We start from the raw sequence: 24,742 nt of genomic DNA, 5'->3' as shown, positions 1-24,742 counted from the left end.
CTAGGTGAATGAATTGTATTAGAGGAAGCCAATGTGTTCTCAGGCAGTCTGTTGTCTTCCTCTTCTGTCTGTGTGCAACAATCTAAAACCTATTTATTAGGGAAAAATCACTTCATCTGCCTTGAAAAAGCCTTACGTTTGCCCTTTACTGCACTGTATAAAGATCAGACAAGATATCTCAAAGATCAGGCAATTTAATAGGGACATGTTCAGCACAAAGGCTGAATTTTCATTCATGTTTTTATTTCTTGTGAGATATATCCCTGAAAGTGCAGTTGTATTCTCATTGGAGTGCTATATGTCTGCCTCGTCGTTTCCCAGGTTAAATATGACCTGGCGCCACGAGAGGAGTCATTCACTTTTGTTTGTACAGCTATAAAAGCCGTGAGCTATTGAAAAGTCGTAAAATGAAGCGCGCAATCAATCACTGCGCAATGGTGCCGTTCTGACCGAGCGGAGAAGACCAAACAATGTAATGATTTTAAATGATCGTTATGGTTTCAGCGCACAACGCAAGACAGGCTAAACTGACACAGATACAATGCTAACATATCAAATAATATCATAATGATATTATGTTTATATCATGTTGATGCTGTATATATCATGTCCTTCGAATAAATGGTGGAAAAATAACAACAAACCCGGACATCTTGACTTGAATTACGCACTCATACTCGACTCCAGCGTTGCACGTTCTCTGACATTTCGGATGAAAACGCGGCGCGCGGACAATTGTTTCCAAATTGAATCCGCACTCTTCCCTCTTTCCTCATTTTCAGTCGCTAGCATAATAAGTTACCGTGGCTAGCGCGTGAGGGATTGCCACTGACCCTGGAGTGTCCCAGATTCTCTCGCGTTTTCGGTTGGTCGTGCCACCAGATTGCCAACAAATAAAAGATGAGCAGAACCAATTGAACCTGGGATAGACTGAGAAAGGACCCAAAAGTGCCCCAAGTTTACGCTCGGACGCGTCCTTTGTGCGACTTTAAAAAAGGCACCATTCACTCCATAACAAATGAACTAGCTCTCACAAAAGGTTCCAACAGCTGTCTCGAGTCTGTTGGCTATGTTGTCCTTATATATTTTGGGAACTTGGTGTGTGACAAGAAGCATTTGTGCTAATTGGTGTAATGGTGGTTTATTTACTGACTACATTAGAGACCTGTTTACCTGCTTTGTCTGACATGAAATGAATAACCTTAATTTGGGCAGATTGGATGAAAAATCAATACCATGGAAGCAATTGGCCAGCTCAAAGTGTTTAAAGCATGATTATGTGTGCGTGTGTATCTGTTCTAGTGCGACAGTTTACACTCCACGCCTTGTGGGGGTATCCGCCGTCTCCCTTTATCAAAGGGAAACAGTCACAGCTCATGTTCAACCACAACTCAGTTTCCACTTTCCGCCAAATTATGCACTTAATTTGCTCACATATCATTTACAATAAGTCCCTCCTGGCGTGACAGTCGAGCCTAAACAGTAGTAAATCACCACTAATTTATACTGATTTTGCTCTAATAATCGTAATAAAAAGCTTATAGATTTGGCACTAATTACATAAAAGCCTAATGATCTTGAAAATTACTCTGGTTAGAAATATATCGCTAATCTAAACTTTGTTGTTGGCTGACTGGGAAATCAGGGACATTAGAAGAGGTTCACTTCAACTGAAAAATGCAGTACTTGGACACGTTTTAAAGGGTTTGAAAATGTCATGGGGTAACTAAAAATATCCACGGTCATTGCAGGGTAAAAAAGAGAAAAGGCCGTGCTATGAAAACGTAAACCCCTGACCCACTTATAGACTCAAAGTGTAAACGACCTCTTAACAAGGGTTTTATACGCGTATAGTGTAAAATGCAATCTCACTATTTATGAAAATAGTGTTTTTTGCCATAGGGTCTTAATGTGCACAAATCGGACGTTGTTCAAAGCTAGGGCCCAATAGGCCTATATTATGCAGAAAGAGGCAGAAACAGCACGCACAATTAAACAAATATTACGGTGATCAAGAGTTTCTCAAATGGGTCGAAGCTTTCACAGATATTAAATCAGGTGATTTTATTGGACATAATTTGGAGTTGAAATCAAACCCAATTACAGAAATGAGGAGAAATGAACTCGTGAATGTGGCTGGATAGGAGATTTTGAGTGGCTGGCTCGCGGGGGTTTCGAGGTGGCTGACAAATCTCGGGCTTCAATTCTGATTGGTCCTCGTTTGAAGAAGCTCATGGGTTCATTCAGTTGTTAAGCGCCTCCCCGTTTCTCTAAAGGACATTATAATGCAAGGAACCTCCTTTTTAACCACAAACCGAATTTGCTTTCATTTAGGCTATATATATTTTTTAAATAGGTTAAAGTCATAGAGATTTTTTTGGAATAGCATTTCGCCCTGGAGCGGTGCGCAATGCTATCGCATGCCGACCTCCTGGATGCTCGCCTCGGTGAGTTATCATCACCAAACTCCGGTCTTCAACTCTACTGTAAGCTGGAGGCACTTCTAATCTAAATCAACCAGAGAAAATTGACAATTTGTTTCTTGTTTTGTCTTAATATGATTTAAGTGAGCTAATTCATTGAAAAAGTAATTATTATTATTATATTACTGCGTAATTTGATTTAACCGTTTTCAAAGATATTGATGTGATCGAATGGAATTAAGTACATTTAAAGGGGGAGATTACATCGTGTGTATGCTATTGTGTGCTTGTTAGTAAAATGCATTTACTCTTTGGCTTATTTTCTATGTAATGTTCTCGGTGGTTGAATTTTAAGCATGTTCAGTGTTTTAGAGAGCAGTTTGTAAAATGACAAATGTTTGATAAACTCTCTGCATTCATGACAAACTATATACTATTGCCACAGTTTTGTGACACTTTCAAAAGCCACATATAATTATGTTCTTCGATATATATGCATTGTCCTTTTTCTTATTATACAGGGAAAGTTAATGTAATATGTACTTTAAAATCTCACACAATGCTCTGTCTATCCAGGGATGAAGGATGCCGCGGCGGAGCTTCTGGGGCACAGGGAGGCTCTGAAGTGTAGGCTCGGCGGTGGGGGACCTGACCCAGGCCACTCTGGCGAGTTAGCTCCAGTCTCCGATAACGTGGAAGGGGCGACAATGCTCCCGGGAGACGATATCAACAATGGTGGATCCAACCCTTCCGGTGTAGTGGTCAACACTAAAGAGCAGGAGAAACAGCAGCAGAATAATCCTAACCAGTCAAGCAGTCAGCCAAGCCAGAAACAGAAGCGGCACCGGACCCGGTTCACTCCGGCCCAACTTAACGAACTGGAGCGCAGCTTCGCCAAAACGCATTACCCAGACATCTTCATGCGAGAGGAACTGGCCCTACGGATCGGTCTAACGGAATCTCGTGTGCAGGTAAAGTTGGTGTTAGCGTGTATTAAGAACAACTCAAAACATAACACATGTTCTAATAAAGGTAGAACATATGTGTTAATTTAGCTGTAGGTCGCAAAACAATGCTACTGTATAGCCTAATACTTTCACCCTGTCACACAATACAAAAAAGGTAAACAAATTAATTAAATAGTCACGGCCTAGAAGGGCAATATAAAGCCCACGTTTTTCAAACTAGCCTACTCAGAATGAAATGAAAATATCTCATGTAGCCTACTGTCTAAAGAGTTTAGGCCTATACACGATTGGCATAGCAAGTCTTACGAATGTCTGAGATGTGTATCGAAAGTGTCGAAATAGCCTAGCATGTGCATCATATTGAGTGAAAATAATATTCTTACCCATTAAGAATTGTATCATAATCAAAACCTCGAATTTAATTAGAAGTTAAATCATATCCTGCAATGAAACCACGCCTTGTTGTTTACTCTCGACACAACCACATGTCTGATTGTGTTAAACAGTAGGCTTAATATCTAGCACATAGGCCTATACTTTTCTTTGGTCATATTTCGGTTCGTAAAGTAAATTACAACACATTTATCTTCTAAACTGCGATAGAGAGCTCTCCATGGTGCTGAAAATTTAGATGGAAAGCAATGCAAGCTGTCAGCCGATTCGCATAAAAACAGAGTTTTATGTGACTCGAAAATTAAGCGAAAAATAAGGCTTTGTTACTGTGCTTACCATAGACTTAGAATTCTGAACGGAGGACAAGAAAAATAATATTAACAGATGAGCTATAGAAACTACCTGATGGAATTAGAATTAGAAAAAAAATAGTTATTTGAAAATAGATTAAATAGCCTCAACAACAATATTTGCACCCTTAAAATTTGCACTTCCACTGCAATGTCATGAGCATTACCATCAAGACGTTGTCACATTGTCAAATATTATACTTTGTGCTAAAAATAAACATTTCACTATTACATGCCTGAATTATAGGTTTAACGCATTGTAAACAAATGTGTCCTGAAGGACAGTGCATGAAATAAAACTGTGACTGAGCAAAATGAAATAGTAGGCTAAGGGGTATTTTATTAGGCCATAACTTTGATCTTCAAAATCTAATAATGTTTCGTTTAATTTTCAAATAGGAGTGCAGGCCTATTCGTGCGTTGTCATGCGTAATGGGAATGGAAATGATGATTCGAGCTTTATTATACCCCCTACAATTAAATGCTTTTTATTACTTAGGCTACTGTAATTACTTTCATATTAATATTTTTCATATATTGATATAGTTGACATAGCATGGAGATAAATTGACCAATGGTAATGCTGACTTTTTTGTCCGTCGCATTCCATGGCTTGCCAAAATAGCGAACGAGATTAATTCAAGAATAGCTCGACATTGCATTTATTTTTGGTCCACATCTGATGTATGATCGTTCTATAGGCCTATGCATGAATAGCAATTTCAGTAGCCTATAATATAACCAACCAATATAACCAAATGCCATTATTATCAACCAATTTCAGATGTATTTATTGCGATGAGGGCTTATTAACTAGAAATGAAAAATTTATATGAATCGTTCACATGTGAAATAATAACCATGCTAATCATCATTATTGCATGGTTCAATTCTGTTTCAATATGTTATTAACATAAAATAAGAATTAGCAAAATGAAGACCGTTAAAGCTCATCGCCAATGATAATACTGGCCACCGGGTAAAAAAAAATAAGTCCAATGTTTCGAATGAGAGGCGCAGCGCGCGATGTTCTCTTGTGAAATGGGCCTGTCAGGGTTCCACGTCTTAATGGCGGACGCGCTGAAAGTATACTCTGTCTTTTAAACGGAATGAGAAATTGCATTTTCTTTCCTTTGAAGTGTAATGCATTTGAGGCCGGATTTCACGGATGGCTACACGGGGAGGGAGAGAGAGAGTGAGATTGGGGCTCTTAATACGACGCCCCAGTTTCTCAACCAAATCTTCACATTAATCATCGGCGCTTGGTTACTATGAGATCTATATATAAACTCTCAAGGACCTGCGGAATAAATACTGCGAGTGCCATTTACAACCGAAGACTGCTCATATCAATAACCCCTTAAAATATAGGCTTTCATATTGTTGTTTTGCAAAGGTTGTGTTAATGTCAATTTCATGAGCATTGAAAGAGTAAATGCACAAATTAAATGTTGGGAGCCTAAAAAATGCAGGCACATTTTTCTTTCAATAATAAAATGACACACATTGTAAGGGAAAGGGTTCTAACGTTCTATTGTTTATTACGCTACATCCAGAGCTATGTGAATTGGAATTCCAACAATTGTTTGCCTCATGACATATCATGACATTCATCACAATTATTATTTGAGCGAATTTCAGGCCAAATTTAAGTAAGGCCTATCTAAATATCTAGAAATGTGAATATGCAGGCCTAAAGCAGAAGCCCAGTGTGTATGATGACACTGTTCCTAACATAGCTCTCTTCTTCTGCCGCCAGGTTTGGTTCCAGAACCGACGCGCCAAGTGGAAGAAACGCAAGAAGACCACAAACGTTTTCCGTTCTCCGGGGACTCTGTTGCCGACCCACCCTCACGGCTTACAACAGTTCCCCTCTGCCGCCGCGGCTGCCGCAGCCATGAACGACAGCCTGTGCTCTTTCCACGCCAACGACACCCGCTGGGCCGCGGCAGGGATGCCCGGTGTCTCCCAGCTCCAGCTCCCTATGGGCCGTCAACAGATGCAGTCGCTGTCCCAGTGCAGCATCGGCGGGCCGCCTACCAACTCCATGGGTCTATCCAACATGTCCTCGAACGGTTCTGGGCTTCAGTCACACCTCTATCAGCCTACTTTCCCCGGGATGGTGCAAGCCTCCCTCTCTGGTCCGAACAACGTGAACGGCTCGCCCCAGCTCTGTAATTCCCCGGACAGTGACGTCTGGAGAGGGACCAGCATCGCCTCGCTGCGACGCAAAGCGCTGGAGCACACAGTATCCATGAGTTTCACTTAGTAGGTCTAACCGACCGAAAAGTGCCACGTTATGCGCTTTTCTTTAGCTTCATCGTCTCTATTCTTTTTTTGTTGTTGTTGTTGGACACATCCAACCCAACAGTATAGGCCTACAATGGAAAACCCCAAACCAGGATGTGAATGTCCCCATGCAAGCAAAAACGCAGAACAACATGCATATTCACCAATTCTGGCAATCAAAACAACGGAAACCAATCAATTTAAACGGAAAACGTTCAGTTTAAGGCTATTGATTGATATGTTATGGTCAAATATGTAGCACAGGGCCTAGGCTATTTATTATTTAATAATTCGCATGTATCGATAACATTATTTATTACATTATTTATGTATTTATTAATGAATTTATCTATCAACTATTATTATAATTTAGATTATGTTTTATCTAGGCTAATTGTTTATTTAACTCGTTGGTTTCACGGCCCTCGTCTGTATCATAATAGGCTACAGCTGATATTTACTATCGGTGAGTTTCTGACAGTTTTCCACAGACCAATGGTTGAGTCGAAACCCGTAAAAAAGCTGAAAATTAGTTTTCAATACCTGCTGCACAGCATGAGACCATGATGGGCACTAGGCATGCGCAGTGCACATGCAGATTTCAGACATTTGGACGTTTTTGTGAAAGCATAAAGTTTATCAACGGAAAAGAGGAAGAAACGTGAGAGTGTCTCACAGGAATCACGACAACATGGAAACGAACTTGACTGCATGTGCTGGCCAAGACAAATTTAAGGACATACTATAAATAAGACAAGAAAATCGACTTTACTATAATCTGTTATATAGGATGTTTTGTGTAGAGGAAGCATTCTTGACTTGTTCCCATTTGGTCAGTTTGTGATATGTTCTAAATTATTGTCTGTGCTTATTATCAAATTTGAATTTCTTAAATGTTTGATCTTATACTGAACCAACCATTTCGTTTCATGGACATGTTTATATCAATTGACTGTAAATGAACAAATAAAATCATTTTCAATATGTCACATCACGAATGAACTTCCTTTTCTTCAACGTGGCCCCTCCAGAGAAAGTAAAACAAAGCCTGTAGGCTGTAGTTTTTTTTGTATATCCTTCAAATCTGGCATAGGGACGCACGGACATGAATCCAACCAGAGATGTGCGCGCTGACTGCAGCGACATAGCACACGGCACGAAAACCAACGATAAAAATATATAAATCAATCTAACAACGAGCAGACGCCTACAGCGTCTCCTCCCAATATTCAGCGCCAACATGGTAGCCTACGCATTTCACCATTGCAATGATGGAATTTCCGCTAGGACCACCCAATCAAAACATGTCAGAGAAGATGTTTATATAGATGTTCAACTCATATGACAGAAATACCTGTAATGTCATGCAGCTTTGAAAACAAAAAATCTATCGAAATATGTCAAGCAAATGCAACCGCGCTTGAGTCCCCCTCTTCCGTCCCGTTGACGGGTTGACCTTAGATTTGATGGATACTACCGCGTGGTTAACGTTGATTGTACAGGCCTATATTTTGTTTTGTCATGCCAATGTATATCATGGATTCATCTATCAAACCGAGACTTGGAGCAATCTCGTCTGTATCAACGCACGTCCATGAGGATAATCTCTCCAACAAAACGGCGACAAGCACTGACTCGTGTACAGCTGCATCATTTACACAGCAGCACTGTCATGACATCAAACTAGAGAGTGAGCCATTAAACTCTCCTCTCCTCCCCAGCGATGGGTAGGTGTTATAGGGTCCCGGGCTGAGGGTTAGAGCCACTGATCTATATGACCTTATGCGCTTAATACAGTAAGTCTGGTTGGAGCTGTGGAGGATGGGAGGAGGAGGGCTACAGAGGTGTCCCCTACATGAAAGAAGAATTGGTAATGCGTTCATTCATTATTTGGTTCAGTATAGACCTACTGCAAACTTGACCTAAATCATCATCATCATCATCATCATCATCATCATCATCAGAAGGTTGCCTTATATAGGTTTTTCTGTTAGAGACAGTTGAACAGAGTTGATCAACCAGGCGGTTATAACCTAGTTGAGTACAGTGCTGTTTATGTTATCTAATCAGAGATGATGCCAACACCTTGTGTTTTTTCTCTCCTTGTGACCTTTTCTCAATACTAATATCCTAATACAGTATACTGTATCAACACATTTTCTATTGTTGGTCTACTATGGTAGACCATCATACAGACTGAAATGGGAAGATACCTAAAAACAAAGGAATATACTAAAAACTGTCCCACAACAGCAATATGAGTACCTGTGTATGTATGTGTGTGTGTGTGTGTGTGTGTGTGTGTGTGTGTGTGTGTGTGTGTGTGTGTGTGTGTGTGTATTAATGTTTGGATATGTTTATATTCACAGAGCATCACATTAGGGGGGAGGGGAAGCATGGAGATAAAGATTTTCGTAGTCCTGGCGACAGATGCGAAATAATATTACATAAATGTAATAATTTGTTTCACTATCACCCAGGTTAATTAGTTTGTGGAAATGGGTAACCCATTTCTCATTGGGTAATTTGTCACACACTGACGAGGGAGCCAATCAGTGACCCCGCCATTGGTGGGATCATTTCTCCCAGAATGCTGTGCAGTGAGTGTGTCGCGGAAAATGTGGGAGCGTGCCAATGTTTACCTCCTATTTATTTCACACAAATAAATGAAATCAGTCAATAAACCATCCAAGGGTGAATATGGCTCTCTCTGTCCCGGATTATGAATGAGAGCTCATTAATTTTCCCAGGCTGTGTGTATGTGTGTGTGTGTGTGTATGTGTGTGTGTGTGTGTGTGTGTGTGTGTGTGTGTGTGTGTGTGTGTGTTTATGTGTGTGTGCGTGCGTGCGAACATACGCGCGTGTGTGCGTCTGTGTCCGTGTTTGTGTTTGTGCTTCAGTGTAAGGAAGGGTGAGAGACTGCTTTTGAATGCTTGTGTGAGTGTGTGTTTATGCATTAGTATACATGTTTATGCATAGATTGGAAGACTGAATTGTTCCACCCTCATTACTTTACCTTTTCAACAAAGAAATGTCACTGCAGGTGTAAATACAACTATTGGCAGTCTTCAGACATCACCACAACCACTATAGACACTGTTTAAACAATAACACACTACCAAATCACATTCTATATTGTTAATGCAACAATGCCAACACCAAACAGCCAACAGAAACATTGATAACAGCACTTTGTGGCCTAACCCTGAAACTAGATAGACAGTAAAACCACTAACAGTCCAACCAGCTACAATACATACTGCAGTGTTGCACAATACCGTATGTGTAGTCTGCCTTTCTGCTGATGTCTATCATTATCACTACCACTACATGGAATGAGAAAGGAAGGTGTTTTCTGGTACCGTGTCATGAAAGTAACACAGGGATATGAAGATATTGGTTGATATTTGCTGGAAATTTCCAAATTGCAGTGTTATTGTCAGAGTTCTATTCTAGAACTCTACAAGGACAGAGTTAGCAGCCCTTGTAAGTACATGACTGCACCTTATGCATCTGAGCATGGGAAAGCATGGATTTAAGGAGGAGAGCCATAATTTCATTTGACAGACAGATTCTACGAGTAGCTTAATGATTGTTGTTCCAGATGGTGGTGAAGAATTCTATTTGAAGGTTTTATTCATTCCTGTTTAAGTGGAGAGACTGACTGATGCTCCATTCTGACGAGACTGACTGACATCCCAGAGCTCCCCCCATCCGTCATCATTTGAAAATGTCTTAATTATATTACATGCAAATTAAGATATTAGATTTTTTGCCCATTATCTATCCATAAGAGAAAATGAATTAAGCATTGGGTCACATAAAGACAGAGAGATGGAGAGAGAGAGAAAGAGAGAGAGAGAGAGACACACACAAACACAATACAACACCCACAAAACACTGCTATATTCCAAACAAGAACAGTTTGTATGTATATATATATATGTGTGTGTGTGTGTGTGTGTGTGTGTGTGTGTGTGTGTGTGTGTGTGTGTGAGAGAGTGTGTGTGTGTGTGTGTGTGTGTGTGTGTGTGTGTGTGTGTGTTTGGTGTCATGTGCATTTGCCTGTATCTGTATCTATGTGTGATAGGTCAGGGTTGGATAATTAACCTATGATGATGGGTACACAGCAATTACAGTCATGCTCATGTGACAAATCAAAATGACAGAGGGCTGAATGTGGTAATGCATGTACTCTAGTCTGCTCTTATCTTCTGACTCAGAGCACATAGCATCATAAGCCAGTGACTCACACACTCTCTGTAAAAGAGATCAACACACTCATACCCACTCATAACCACACAATTTAACTGTATACCAGCATTACCGATATATATATTATTGAGCAGTATGAATATAACTTTGTTATTACAGTGCTATTACATTACACCTGTATGGCCATTCATTTGGAATCTAGCTTGTTTTATCACAATCAACATTCTACCTGTTATTAAGTGACAGCAACAAGATATTTATGAGCTGAATAAAAAAAACATATATATACAAAATGTCTGTAATGCAATTAGGGGTTACAGATAAATAAAACAAAAAAACGTTTGGTCAATTGACAATTTCTGAATAATGACTGAATATGGATGATAAAGAATAAATACTGTGTAATACATAATAAAAACAAAGAACGGAGAAGTCCTCATATCAATCATGAGATCCAATTGGGAGCTCAGAAGCAGCTCTGCATGGTGGGGATCAGTATGGAGGCAGTAGCTTGAGTAGATAAAGCAGGACACAGTGACTATCTGATCAGGAGGGACAGTGAGATGTGTTGGTCAGGAATGAGCCTCTCTCCTCTACAAGGCCCTGCAGTCGCAGTGTGGGAGTGCCTCTTATCGAATGCTGTAGCCAGCTCTCTGTTAAATTACAGCTTAATTCCTTTTCCATCATCATAACCATTTGTTTTCCTTTCAGGGTGGATGGAATGAGATGGGAGGGGAGGGGATGGGAGGAGGAGGCACACTTTTGTTCTGCTCTCTCCTCTGTTAGTGGTTAGTAGTGTTAGTGTTTGGTTGCTCTCGTATCATGGGTTCTCCCCCCTGCTGATTCCTTCCATTGGTCATGTTTGACACCTTGTCTCTGGACCCTGGCTCCTGCTCTCCTGAACCTCCTCCTCCTCCTTTTTCTCCTCTTAGTTTCCTGGTGTCTTCTTCTCCCCCCTCCTCTTCTTACGTGTATAAGTTTGTCGATGCAAAGCAAGTTTCTATGCAAGCAGACAATAAAGTATAATATATCGTTTTTTTGCTATCTCCTTTCATCATGTTTCATAGGGTCTCTTGTCTCTTTCTCATCATCCTTGTTTTCCCTCTGTCCCTCATCTTTTCCATCTTTCCCTTTCTTCCTCTGGCCACATCTCTTTTGGGTGGATTCTAAGCATTACCTTCAACAAACACCCTCCTTCCCCCTCACCATCCCTCCCTCTAAAACCTGCTCTGTACATCTGACCAACTCAGCTCAGATAGCCGACAGATAGTTACACATCCAAGCCTCATCCACACTCCCCTCCCCTCCCCTCCCCTCCCCTCCCCTCCCCTCCCCTCCCCTTCCCTCCCCTCCCCTCCATCCCCACCCACCCCTCAACCCTCTCACTCCACCACCACCGATCCCTCTCCCTCCTCCCTTCTCCAGCTGCCCTTGAGCTTTTCTATTACCGCATGGAAAGCACCTCGCAGCCCCTGACAAGCGCGGCGGATCGACACTAAATCAGAAATCAGTGCCAGCCGCGGATCTGAGCCACCATGAAGGTCACAGGCCCTCCGCCGCGTGTCGTCTCAATCTGGAGAGCAGTAGCAGGAGCAGCCACTGCCAAGGAGAAAGAGAGAGAGAGAGAGAGAGAGAGAGAGAGAGAGAGAGAGAGAGAGAGAGAGGATCAGAGAGAGAGAGGGGGGGGGGGATCAGGGAGAGAGAGAGGAGCAGACGAGGAGGAGCAGGAGCAACCAGATAGGCAGCCTGGGAGGCCAAGGGGAGAGAGGGGTGGTAGAGCAGAGGGGGGCAGAGGAGCAGGAGCAGACAGGAAGTGTGAGACACAGGAAGAGTGAAGAGGAAGGAAGAGAAGGAGGAAGAGGAGCAAGTGCAACCGGAGAGAAGTGGGAGGTAGAGGGGTGCTAGCAGGGAGTAAGTGGGTTATAGGAGAGTCTGGGGTCAGTGGTTGTCATGTTATGGTAACGTGCAAATACTTACCAGAGGCACAAACACTGCATCACTCTCTATTGAGCCTACTGCTCAAGAGAGAGAGAGAGAGAGAGAGAGAGAGAGAGAGAGAGAGAGAGAGAGGGAATATGTCAGAAAAGATTACATATCAATGTATATTTTCAGAATGCTGATTTGAAGGGATGGTTCTGATTCAATGGCCAATTTACAAATTACATTAATTTCAATAGAAATAATCCTAGTCTGTGCTTTAGTTATATTTTAAACCAGGTATAGCTGACCAGACAATGACTGAATGAATACAAAGGAAAACATGTTGGTTCAGCTGTAACTCCCAGAAGACTGGATTTTACTCAGTTTCCACAGCCTGTTGTTCTATGACCTAAAGTTGTTGTACACTGCCATCTAGTTGTCATGAGTAAATTACAATGTAAGAAACATTATAGCTCTGCAATGTCGGCCTACTGTTGTGTTGTGTTACATTATACGAAGATAAAGTATAATTAACCAGGAATGACTATTATTTTACTTTTTTTTGCTTTGGGAAACACCCAGAGAAAAACTGTTGATAACATTGATTGATTGCATTATTGCATTGATTGCATTGTTTCCCTTCCCGGGTCCAATGGAAAATGGTTTGGGATGCATGTCTAACAATAGTGGGAATGTATTCTTCAATATTCTCTTAATTCCTAAAGATTTGCAACTTGCTGAAAATATGCACAGAAGGTCCAAGGAAATCAGTTTTGTTTTTCCGCAGTGTACGTTAACATATATTTGTCCACCCAAAGCTTCCGTAGTCACATGAATGATTTGTTGTGGTTTTAGTATCTCCAAAGCGTCTTGGGTGTTCCTCACATTTCACAATCCAAAGCTGGCCACCTAGATAAGTCTGAATTGTCACATTAGTCTGGTAAACAACAACGAGGCATTACACCCCTGATAAAGCTATTATTAACCTCTTTCTCAAGCTGTCCGTGCAATCGTTTCTCGCCGAATGATTGGTAAGGCGAGAATGTATGATTCACTTGCTAGCTAGCAGCTGCTAAGTAACCATAATATAGCTATAGATAGATTGTATACATTATAATCAAGTATTTGTTTACATCCATGAAGTTGTATGTGTCAGCTGTTTGTCAGTGTATCATGGGCATAGGGTACAACTATCGCTTGTCCCACATTGTGTCAATTCATGTTGCTTGCAACTGATTTGCCATTCCTCTCTCAGAATCATACTCTCCGACATAATGCTGCGGTGGATACTCGGTGGTCGGGAAGCACAGGGAGCTGTCGAGGTAGGCAGTGTGTGTCGTTGGATTTGCTTACTACTAAAATTACACAATGTTAGACAAGCATCTCTAAGCAATAGCCAGTATTGTGCTGGTCAGTGTACGTCATTTGTTTCTCTAGGATATATTTTAAATCTTGATAAACAGCCTGTCCTGCATTTGTTGTGATTATGATTGTCAATATGATTTAATTCAGAGAAGTGCTTTTGAACCACTGTCTGCTTCTTACCCTTTCCCTCTTATGTTTGCAGAAAAGCCCTGTGCTGTTCATTGGGGAGGAACAGCCCAAAAACTGGTTCACTGAGCTGCAGGTGCTGAAAGGACATTTTGACATTGTTCGATTTCTGGTGCAGATTGATGACTTCAGGTAAGCAGTCCTCCTCCTCTTCTGTCTTTTTCTCTCCCTCTCTCTTTTCTCTCTCTCAGTCTTTCTGCTATCTACCCTCCGCTGGCCTCCCTGTGATTGACAGGAGATCCTTTCCAAAAGCAAACTTACAGAGCGTGACAAGAGCTTGATCATCACCACTACTGGATTGTGTGTGTGTGTGTGTGTGTGTGTGTGTGTGTGTGTGTGTGTGTGTGTGTGTGTGTGTGTGTGCGTGTGCGTGTGCGTGTGTGTGCGTGTGCGTGCGCGTGCGTGCCCCCCCCCCGCCCCTTACACTACACCATATCTACACTATAAACCTACCCCTTCTATTACTGTCCCCCTAAAACACACACACACACACACACACACACACACACACACAAACTGCACCTGCTCCCTCAACTCCACCGACCACTGACTATGTAGTTACCAGCTATCACAGTTAATGCATTGCTTTGTGGAAGCATGCTGCTTGCTAGTATGGTACAGTGGGTCTGCATAAGTGGTTTGATTGTGCTTTCTAGCTGATCTGAGCCCAGTGTCTGCGAGCTGCTGTGGTTCATGGCGTTAGCAGGCTTCACGCCTCGTCTCCCCCAGTAATAACCCCCTCCTCAGGGCATCGGCTTCTCTGCAGACAGGGCCACAGCCGAGGGCAAAGGCCGGAAAATTCTTTCCAGATTGCTTTTGAAGTCCGAAAATGTATCCTTTTTCAGCTTTGCTGGGAGGACAGTTCCTTTCTTCTTTTTATCCTCTCATCTTGTAGGTTGATTTTGGGAGCATGCAGTATAGGTGGTGAGGGGTCAGAGGGCAAGTGAAGGTGCTAAGCCTCATGACAGGTGTTTTTAGGATCCCCGGGAAGGGATGGACATGGTGAAAATGCTGTTGCACACAGATAGACATCGTCTGACTACATTTACCCAATGATAGGTTTAGCCTACCACAAAACCACGCATATAGCATATGCCTTTGCTGCTATTTTAGTTTCACATAACCTGATTGCTGTGAGCTTTTAGTGTGTATTAGGTATTTATTAATTACATTATATTTTACTACTGTGGAATTGCACAATGTAAATTAGGTGGACTATGGAATAAAGATAGTAGCTCTTGCATAAGGAATAACACATCTCTTCCCCTCTATGTTTTGCCAGGTTTGCCTCCGCAGGAGATGATGGTCTTGTGTTGGTGTGGAACGTTGAGGTGAATCTTGGCCTTCTCATGAAGAGCTTTGTCAGATTTAGAATAGCCTGTGTATCATAGTGCAAGCAAAGTGCATAATATGACAATACTTGATAACAGTAGTACCAATAGGTGGCAGTGTTGTATCTTGTGAGCATTTGGTTTTGTCTTTGTCTCTGTGTGTCTCTAAGTGATGTTATGTATGATATGGTGCCCTGTCTGACTCTTCTCTGTCGGTCTGTCTGCCTGTCTGTCTGGCTGTCTGTGTTGTCAGACAGGAGAGAGGCTGCTGGAGCTGAGGGGCCACTCCCAGCAGATCACAGCCATGACAGCTTACACCTGCACCAGCAGAGAGAGAACACACACCTCCCTCATCACCGCCTCCTCCGACCGCACCCTCAGTGTATCCTCACCCCCCCCCCCCCCCCCCCCCCCAAACACACACACACACACACACACACACACACACACACACTGCTGACACAAGTCTGGTCCATTTGTTTGAGTGAATGTAATATGTGTTGGTTTGGTTTGGTATTCCTGAGTGTTCTACAGCTGTGGGACCCAGACACGGGGAACAGGGTTCAGACCATCTCAGACCTCCAGTCCTCTGTGAAGGTAACACCTGTCAGATCAGTACAAATCATGCCAAATACTACAGCTAGTAGACATGTGTAGTAGTGTTATTAGATATGCAGTCAGCACTGGGTAGGGTTGTAGGGTTGTAGCCCTGCAGCTTCAGTCTGGCCTTATGTAGGAGGACCTGATAACAAGGTTATATTTAATGTGGGTGATTACTTTGTTATACGGCTCTCTCCCATTTAGATTATGCAGTATCCATATATTTATAGACAATTCAGTGGTATCAGGTTTGGGTACATTTTCATTTAATCAATCTAAAACGGTAATTAAAATCAGAAATTTGGATTGTGTGTTATTTCATGTAGGAAAACTCAGATATTAATTACATTGTATGATATAAAAGGTCACTGCCATTTATATACAACAGGAAGATGGTAATTGCCTCCCCCTGCTATTGAAGGAAGGCTAATTGCACTATCCATAGGCTAATTTGATTGTATTATTTTAGCTTCCTGTGTGTGTGTGTGTGTGTGTGTGTGTGTGTGTGTGTGTGTGTGTACGCTCATATTTCTCTCTCTTTCAGTGTTTGCTGGTGCTGGAGCGCCTGTGTGTGTGGGTCTCAGGGGGAAATGAGCTGTGTGTGTGGAACAGAGACTTTCAGCTGCAGTGTCAGAGCCAGCACCACAGCGACACAGGTCGTCTTGATAATGATAACTTTCATAAAGAACTATTCACACGTGGCACTAAAACCAGCTACACTAACACCTAACACACACACACACACACACACACACACACACACACACACACACACACACACACACACACACACAGATCTGGGCAGCAGGTACAAAACGGGAGCAAAATCTTTGAAAGAATTGAATTAATGTTAGTTTTGTGTTTTCCTACTCTGCAGGTATCACTGCCATGGTTGAATTGCCTAAGAACTGTATAGCAGCTGTTATGGACAAAGAGCTAGGTGAGTAAGTCATCTTGACAGTCCAAGCTCAAACTTGACCATCTTTGTACAAACAGTAGGTTGGTCAAATGTAAAACGAGATGGCATCCAATGTACATGTAAAATCACATGAAACTTACAGCTAACATGGACAATCCATTCAAAGAAAGACTAGGCTCATCCCATCAGTGTGTCTCTCTCTGCAGTGATCTACAGGCTCACTGTCTCCACCGGATGTACATTATCAGTGGCAGAGATCCGCCGCCTGTCGGACCACCAGGACAGCATCCGAGCTCTGATCAACGTCAATGGTGAGTGGATCAGTATTTACCATGACCGTGATGTACAGTTGATTCACTTACTGGAGACAAATGTACTTATTGTAAGTCGATGCGGATAAAAGCGTCTGCTTAAGGACCACAAACGTGAACAATGTGAGTCTTGAGCTTTCGTGTTCAACCGGGAGTTCTCTCATGAATCTCTGAAACACAACTGAACATTTCTGTGACTGCTAGATTGAAGATGTGTCATGTACGGCCCTTACACAGGCTCCAAACACTTATCTTTGTTGTAGGAATAACATATGTTAGAATAGTTGGCGATGTGCAAATGTCACAGTCTACAGCCCCTCCAGTATATGTGGTGAGAGACCTGATTGGGTGTTTGGTTATACAGACGGCCTGTTTGCCAGTGGCTCCCATGTGGGTGAGCTGATCATGTGGGACTCGATTGATTGGACGATCCAGGCCTACGAGCACATCTTATGGGAGGAGTCTCAGGCTGATGTCCAGGCCGAGATCCGATTGACCGCTCCCAAACCCAGCGAGATGTCCATCCAGCATCTGACCTCGGATGGACAGGTGGGGAGATGGATGGATGGATGGATGGATTCATACATTCAAACAGGAACATAGATGGGTGTTTCTCAGGGTTTGATGCGGTGTTGTTAGTAGTGGTGTTATTTCTAACATAGTGTTTGATGCTCTCTGTACCTCAGCTCGTTGTGGCTGCCGTGGGGAGTGGTCTGTACGTGTACAGCATTCTGACTAAGACTGTTGTGGCCTACAAGAAGACAGCCCACGACTCCAACGTGCTTCACACCATGCTGCTGCCTGAAGGGTAACTCAACCTCCTCCTGTTCCTGCTTTTCACTGCGATCATTCTAAAAAAACGTTCCTACGACCCTTCAGTGAGAATGTGTTTTCATGTGTGTTTCTCCCGTAGGGGACTGATGTCGTGTTCAGAGGACGGCAGTGTCAGGATGTGGGAGATGCAGGACCTCCTCTTGTCTGCAGAGCCTGCCTCCGCAGGTGAGACACAACATGCAAAGGACACATTCAGACAGTGCCTGCACAGAGGAACAATGATTTGTTAGTTGTACCACAAACTAACCCCCTCCGCTCCAATGGTATAGGAAGAACTGGAGATTTGGTTCCACTGTAATACTCAGTGGAAAAGTCTCTGAAGTCTCTGAAACTTCTAAGTTTCTGAACTTCAAATACTGTGTGGGGGGAAATTGCATGCACTTTGCCTTTTATGTCCCATTTACCAATTGTGTGTGTGTGTGTGTGTGTGTGTGTGTGTGTGTGTGTTTAGTGGTGTGATGAGGAGGGGATCTTGGCTGGAAAGAACATGTCACTGGCTTTAATTCTTATGCTACACAGATGCCCCCTCACTTTGAAGTAGAACTTGCTCTCTCGTTTTTCTTTCTCTCTCGCGCTCTCTCTGTCTGCTTGCTCTGGTTTTCTCCCTCTCTTTTTTTTTTTTTTTTTTCTTCTGTCCTTCGTTTTCTTTCTCTGTCACTACACCCCCCCCCCCCCCCCCTCTCTCTCTCTCTCTCATTTTCTCTCTTTTTGTGTCTCTGTCTCCCTGTCTTTGTATCCAATCTGGGCTCTAGTCCTCCCTCTCTGTTCATCCATCACTTCACCAGGGCCCAGAGCTGGCATGTCAGTGTGACGCCACAGTCCAAAAGTCCTCCCATCAGTCAAACACTGCTCCTCACTCCACACTACCCGGTTTGAACACTCAAACCATCAGCCAAATCACCATTTCCTGAGCTGAGCTTTTCTTTTTGTACTTCCACTATGATTTATATTGAAGGGGAAAATATTATTTTGGCCCCTTTGAATCTGTATTGCCTTTTTATCATCCGTAAGATAAATGTTTTCATATTCATAAATGTGACAAGGCCTCAAGGAAGGCGGTTTTGGTCACGTCTATGTTGGTGGGGTTGTGGAATTTTTCTCACATGTGCTGCTTATAACAGTCCCGCATTTGACGTCTCACTGTGATGATGTCATAGTTGATTGCCTCGTGCCAGTCCTGCCGGCTGCCAGGTCGATTTGAAATGTCTCAGCAGCATGACAGAGATAGGAGCATATGAACAAACAAAATGATACCCAGTCTTAACAATAAGCATGAACGTTTATTAAGCCATGGAAAAAGTTAGTGTGCTTTGGTGTATCATTGGTGCCATTTCGTCATTTCATTTCTGTAATGAATGTAACTCATTCTTGCTTCCTTGTCTCTTTCCCTCCCACCATCTTCCCAGGGTTCTTTGGGATGTGGTCGTTTGGGAGGTCTAGTAAGCAGCCGGGCCCAGCAGTGAAGAAGCTTGTAGAACTTCCCAGTCTCAGAGCGCTTGAGCTGACAGGGGATTTGATTGGACACTCGGGGGCTGTTCAGGTATGATGTCACACATGATGTAGTGATTATTCTGTCTTGATTTTGATTACAAAATGCTGATGTTGTCCCTTGATATAAGTACATCACCCTTATGTGTTTGGTACTTCAGATGTTTTTGAGCTTTGGGGAGAAGGGTTTGGTGACATGCTCCACAGACCACCTCCTGATTGTGTGGAAGAATGGAGAGAGACAGTCCCACCTTCGCAGCCTCGCACTGTTCCAGAAACTGGAGGAAAACGGGGGGCTCTGACAACCCCACCCCCACCTAGACGCATATCCGTCACAATTCTTTATTTATCATGATTTTACACAAAGCTTTTTACTTGAGGTTTTATGTTTATTTTTTATTTTTTTTAAAAGTGGATAGAATTCATGGATTCTCCGAAAGTGTTCTTATATTGTTTTTGTGGAATAATGTTTTTTTTTAAATATATATAAATATATATATGCTCTGTGGGTACCAGACTGTGTTTGCATTTAATCAATGCTGCATTGTTGCCAAAGCAGAAACAAACTGGCACTCTGGCTATAGGAACATGTCTTAAGAGTGAGAGAAGGATCCATACGGTAGTGTATACTGCATGTGCCTATTTGATCAGAGACATAGACAGACGTGTGTTTGTTTGTTTTGTACATGTGTTTGTTTGTACTGTTTGTAGTGAGATTCTGTGTTTTATGGGTTCTAACTGATGCACTAACTTATGTTTACAAATGTATTTGCTAAATGAATCTATGGTTATTTTCATGTTTTAAATCTTGTCCATATTTAATCGCTTGTTCTTTTAAAGCCTGAAATGAATGTCACTAATTAAAGAACTATTCATTTAACAAACACAGTATTGAAAGATTATTTAATTGTCTCGCACAAATACATTTGAAAAGAAGTATTGACAAAGAGAACAATGAAATAAGACATCTAACAGAAACCAGAGAAGACGAGTGCTGACATTTCAAACAAAACCACAGTGGATCCCGAGTTTGACCCAGTATGGCTTTGTTGCACAAGCTTTTTACACAACTAAAGCGTCAAACAATAAAATCCCTCAAAAAATACATAAACATTTCTAATGTACTTAACGATTGCCTTTATTGGCCGATGTTAATGAAGATTCTTTTAAAAATAGAGCTTATATACATTAATGCTTGCGAATCTCTATTGGTTGTTCTGCTTAAAAATTATACAAAGTAAGTACTAGAATTGGCACGTTCTCCTTACCCACTGATGTCAGTCGAATGAGAGGGAGAGAAACCTCCCCAGAGTGCTAGAACCTGTTCATAACGTTACATCACAGTACAAGCCAAGCCCCACCCTCATCTCTGCAGAAACCACATCTTATTTGGAGGGAAAGAACAACAGGTGTGATGTCATCTGAAAGGCAGATGAAAAGAAAAGGCTGATGAGGGACGTGCGTGTGATGTGTAAATCTATTGTCTATTGAACTGAGGCTGTAGAATTATCTTGATGAACAAACACCTCTCAAATCATCTTACTTTACAATTCAATGTGTCTATCTATACTTTACAAAATAGAAAATAATTAAAGAATGATATGCAACATTCAGAAGGTCACTCTCCATTTCAAGCCCCTGAACAAAGAGGACATGTGGTGAATACACACACTCACCGAGCACTTTACTAGGAACACCTGTACACCGTCTCATGGTGGAGGTGGTGTAATGGGGTGGGGAATGTTTTCTTGGCACACTTTGGGCCTGTTAATACCAATCAATCATCGCTTGAATGCCACAGCCTATTTGAGTATTGTTGCTGACCATGTGCATCCCTTCAAGGCCACAATTTACCCATCTTCTAATGGCTACTTCCAGCATGATAATGCACCATGTCACAAAGCAAAAGTCGTCTCTCAAACTGGTTTCATAAACATGACAATGAGTTCAGTGTTCTTCAGTGGCCTTCCCAGTCACCGGATCTGAATCCAATAGAACACCTTTGGGATGTGGTAGAACGGGAGATTCACAGCTTGAAAGTGCACCTTAAAAATCAGGAATTGTGTGATGCAATCATGTCATCATGGACCAGAATCTCAAAGGAATGTTTCCAACATCTTGTGGAATCAATGCCACGAAGAATTGAGGCTGTTTTGAGAGCAAAGGGAGGCCCTACCCAGTATTAGTATAGTGTTCCTCATAAAGTGCTCAGTGAGTGTGCATGTACATGAGCAACAATTTAGAGTGATCAAATATGCATCCCTCAAAAAAAGAAATAGATAATTGACAACCCAGCAACTACTTCCGTCATAGAAAATGGATCCAGAGAGTTGGTTGTAGCAGTAGGTACAGGAGTACAGTAGGTAGTCTACAGTGTTGGTGAAAGTAGCAAATACAGAGTGAGTCATGGGAAGAGGTTAAGGCATTTCTGATAATGTCACACAGTAAAGTAAAAAAAAAGATTTTCATAAGACAAAAAAATTACATTTCCATTCTTGAGCCGAAATTAAATAATCTCCTAAACTGGCATGGAATTGACCCCAACCCTGAAACACACACACACGCACACGCACACGTGCACACACGTGCACACACACACACACACACACACACACACACACACACACACACACACACACACACACACACACACACACACAAACACAGACACACACACACACACTGTCATCTCCATAATAACAACCCCCTGTAGAGAACAAGACTGAGAATATCAGTTTGTACAGTCAAAGCAGGAGCATTAGTACTGATTCATTAACACCCTGATTCTCCAAGAACAAACACGTCTTACAAACTCTACATTACAGATTGAACAAACTGTACCTAAATATAACTTCCAAGTTATAGTTCCAAGGTTATTTATTCTATGGCTTGGTCTAGTGGCTTTGTTCAGCTGCTCGCGAACCCAAACTAACCAATGGAACCCAAATGAACTCTGTTTCAGAGGAGGGAAGCAAGGTAAGGCACCTTAAAGAAGCTCACTGTGCCTTTGGTTAAATACTGTATCAGCTTTGTGTCTTGGTATAGTTCTACACACACACACACACACACACACACACACACACACACACACACACACACACACACACACACACACACACACACACACACACACACACACACACACACCTTATCAAGATGTGTTGCTCTAACTTACTCTTTATCAAATGTGAACAGAAGTAGTGTCGGGAGTAGCCTAAATGTTGGAATGCATGATGTGAAATCATGCAAACAGAGTGAGACATCACTATAAAGAGGTCATAGAATGGGTATATAACACTTCTATAACCATAGACCTTGAAAGAGCATATTAGCATTACTATTATTTTCAACTCAACAGTTTTCTAGCCTACAATTAACAACATAAATATAATGGTGTGAACAGCATGACATTAATATCAACTGGACCTTCCTTTGTTTCTAGTTAAACAAGAGCAAAAACAATTGTATATTTGTGTGCTATTACAACCAACAATGATGTTGGAGGTCAGTTTTACCATTGTATGGTAAGACTTGCTTAAAAGTGCTCTGAGGAGTCATACATTGCAACAATGCTTGACTCAAAGACTCATAGACAGGCGACGCTGTTTGTGGTCACATTCGTGAGAGAGGGGTAAAACTGAAACAGCTTCTGCCTCTTTCTCCACTACAAAGTTAACCACCAGAAAGGCACAGTGAGATAATCACAAGTTTGTCTCTGGACTTACCCCACCGCACCATCCATCCACCAGCACACCTCTCGCTGCCAGTCCTGTTATTGCTGCACTGTGTATCAGATTTGCCTGCAATTCACAAATTCACCCACTAGAGGGAGTGAATGACACGTGAATGTGATCATGTCGAGCTTACCCTAATCATTTCTTTGCAGTCTAAATAATTGAAAAGCAAAGTGCTACCAGATTTTCCCCACCAGGGAATGAAATGAGAACCATGTAATGGTGAAGCACTAGACAAACTGAGTCTGAGTTTAATTGAACCCATGGGGGAGACAGACAATAGACACAGGCCTACAGCTTGTGCAATTGGGAAAAAGCAGAACTCTAATAGCTAGAGAGTGTTCAGTAAAATGTAAAACTCTGGGCCTCTCAGAAACCATGAGAGGCTGGGAGCTGCAGAGAGCTGGTCTCTGGTCTCTCCCTGTCTTTTCCCATGGTGGATCTAAACAAGGCTTTCATGCCGTCTCACACATCCTCGTTTCATCAGCCTGCTGTGAGCTGGCTGTCTGCAGACACCACACGAGCATGCTACTTCACAATGGCCCAGCAACACGGACGGAGAGAGAGAAGGGCCAAAAGGAGCAGTGCACTGCGCACCAGATAACAGATGGAATGTTTGAAATCAATGTGAAATGAAATGAGTTGTGGGACGGTAACATGGTCAACTACGACGTGCCAAACATTAATCTCTGCAAACATGAAACTTCAGGCTTCTGAACATTTGGCTCCTGATGAGTGCTGCTGGATCTCATGAGGAATACTTCTAACCTTACAGGACACCGTAGAGCCTTTGGGCCCCTGAGGTTCACCTTACAGTATGTGAGTGTCACAGTCACAGTCAACCTAAAGCACCAATAGGAGTTAGGCTTCTTCTCTACACCACACAGTCCCTCAACTTTGGTACAGTATTCTGTGCGTGCCAAGACTCATTTGAAACACACATGTTTATAATTGGGAATAGCATCTACAGTACTTGTGCGCTACAGTGCCTCATACTGTACGTACGGATGTAGAGTTACACCTCAATATAACTTTATGGTACATTATATGTTATTAATGTAAGAAAGGACATTAATACTGCAAGTAGACACTAAAACTCAATACAAAAAAACCCCCCAACTCTTATGTGATTTTATGCTTAGAAGTTCATCTGCAAAAAAAGTGCTCTATTTTCCCCGATGTTGTTAATACTGTTAAGCCTTCACAATGTTCAGCATAATCGGTTCGTACTGGTCCTAAAATACTGACTGAAGGAACACTTTGGCCTTGGACCAAATCCAGAGAGATGGGGAAGTAGAACTTAAAAGGAGCATGAGTGACATTCTCTCCAGCCTATCAGTAAGGTAGATGACGCATTCAACATCCACACCGAAACCATCAGAAAATCAAAGCTCCCTCATAACCAGGCTCTTGTCT

The 24,742-nt window shown here is 42.1% G+C and overlaps 2 protein-coding genes across 3 annotated transcripts; both read left to right on the top strand.

Annotated features, from left to right (window-relative positions):
- Positions 1 to 2,410: 2,410 nt before the first annotated feature.
- On the top strand, positions 2,411 to 6,403 carry otpa (orthopedia homeobox a; the record flags this gene model as incomplete). 2 transcript variants are annotated; one of them, XM_083670715.1, is made up of 3 exons in its annotated part: positions 2,411 to 2,447; positions 3,000 to 3,394; positions 5,894 to 6,403. In XM_083670715.1, 3 exons carry the CDS (start codon positions 2,411 to 2,413, stop codon positions 6,401 to 6,403), a joined length of 942 nt encoding a protein of 313 aa, XP_083526841.1. The 2 variants fall into 2 exon arrangements, with proteins under 2 accessions (XP_083526841.1, XP_083526840.1); XM_083670714.1 differs by having other exon boundaries at positions 2,411 to 2,486.
- A 7,018-nt stretch (positions 6,404 to 13,421) lies between these two features.
- wdr41 (WD repeat domain 41) lies at positions 13,422 to 20,460 on the top strand. The gene is made up of 14 exons (XM_083670832.1): positions 13,422 to 13,589; positions 13,814 to 13,880; positions 14,126 to 14,241; positions 15,392 to 15,440; positions 15,694 to 15,822; positions 15,975 to 16,037; positions 16,585 to 16,696; positions 16,918 to 16,980; positions 17,166 to 17,270; positions 17,635 to 17,819; positions 17,957 to 18,078; positions 18,184 to 18,269; positions 19,511 to 19,644; positions 19,754 to 20,460. Exons 2-14 carry the CDS (start codon positions 13,833 to 13,835, stop codon positions 19,892 to 19,894), a joined length of 1,353 nt encoding a protein of 450 aa, XP_083526958.1. The 5' UTR covers positions 13,422 to 13,589; positions 13,814 to 13,832; the 3' UTR covers positions 19,895 to 20,460.
- Positions 20,461 to 24,742: the final 4,282 nt, after the last annotated feature.

Source organism: Argentina silus (genome assembly GCF_951799395.1).
Source record: "Argentina silus genome assembly, chromosome: 5".
Lineage (NCBI taxonomy): Eukaryota > Metazoa > Chordata > Actinopteri > Argentiniformes > Argentinidae > Argentina > Argentina silus.
Note: the sequence above shows the minus strand (reverse complement) of the source record. Positions and strands in the feature narration are given on the sequence as shown.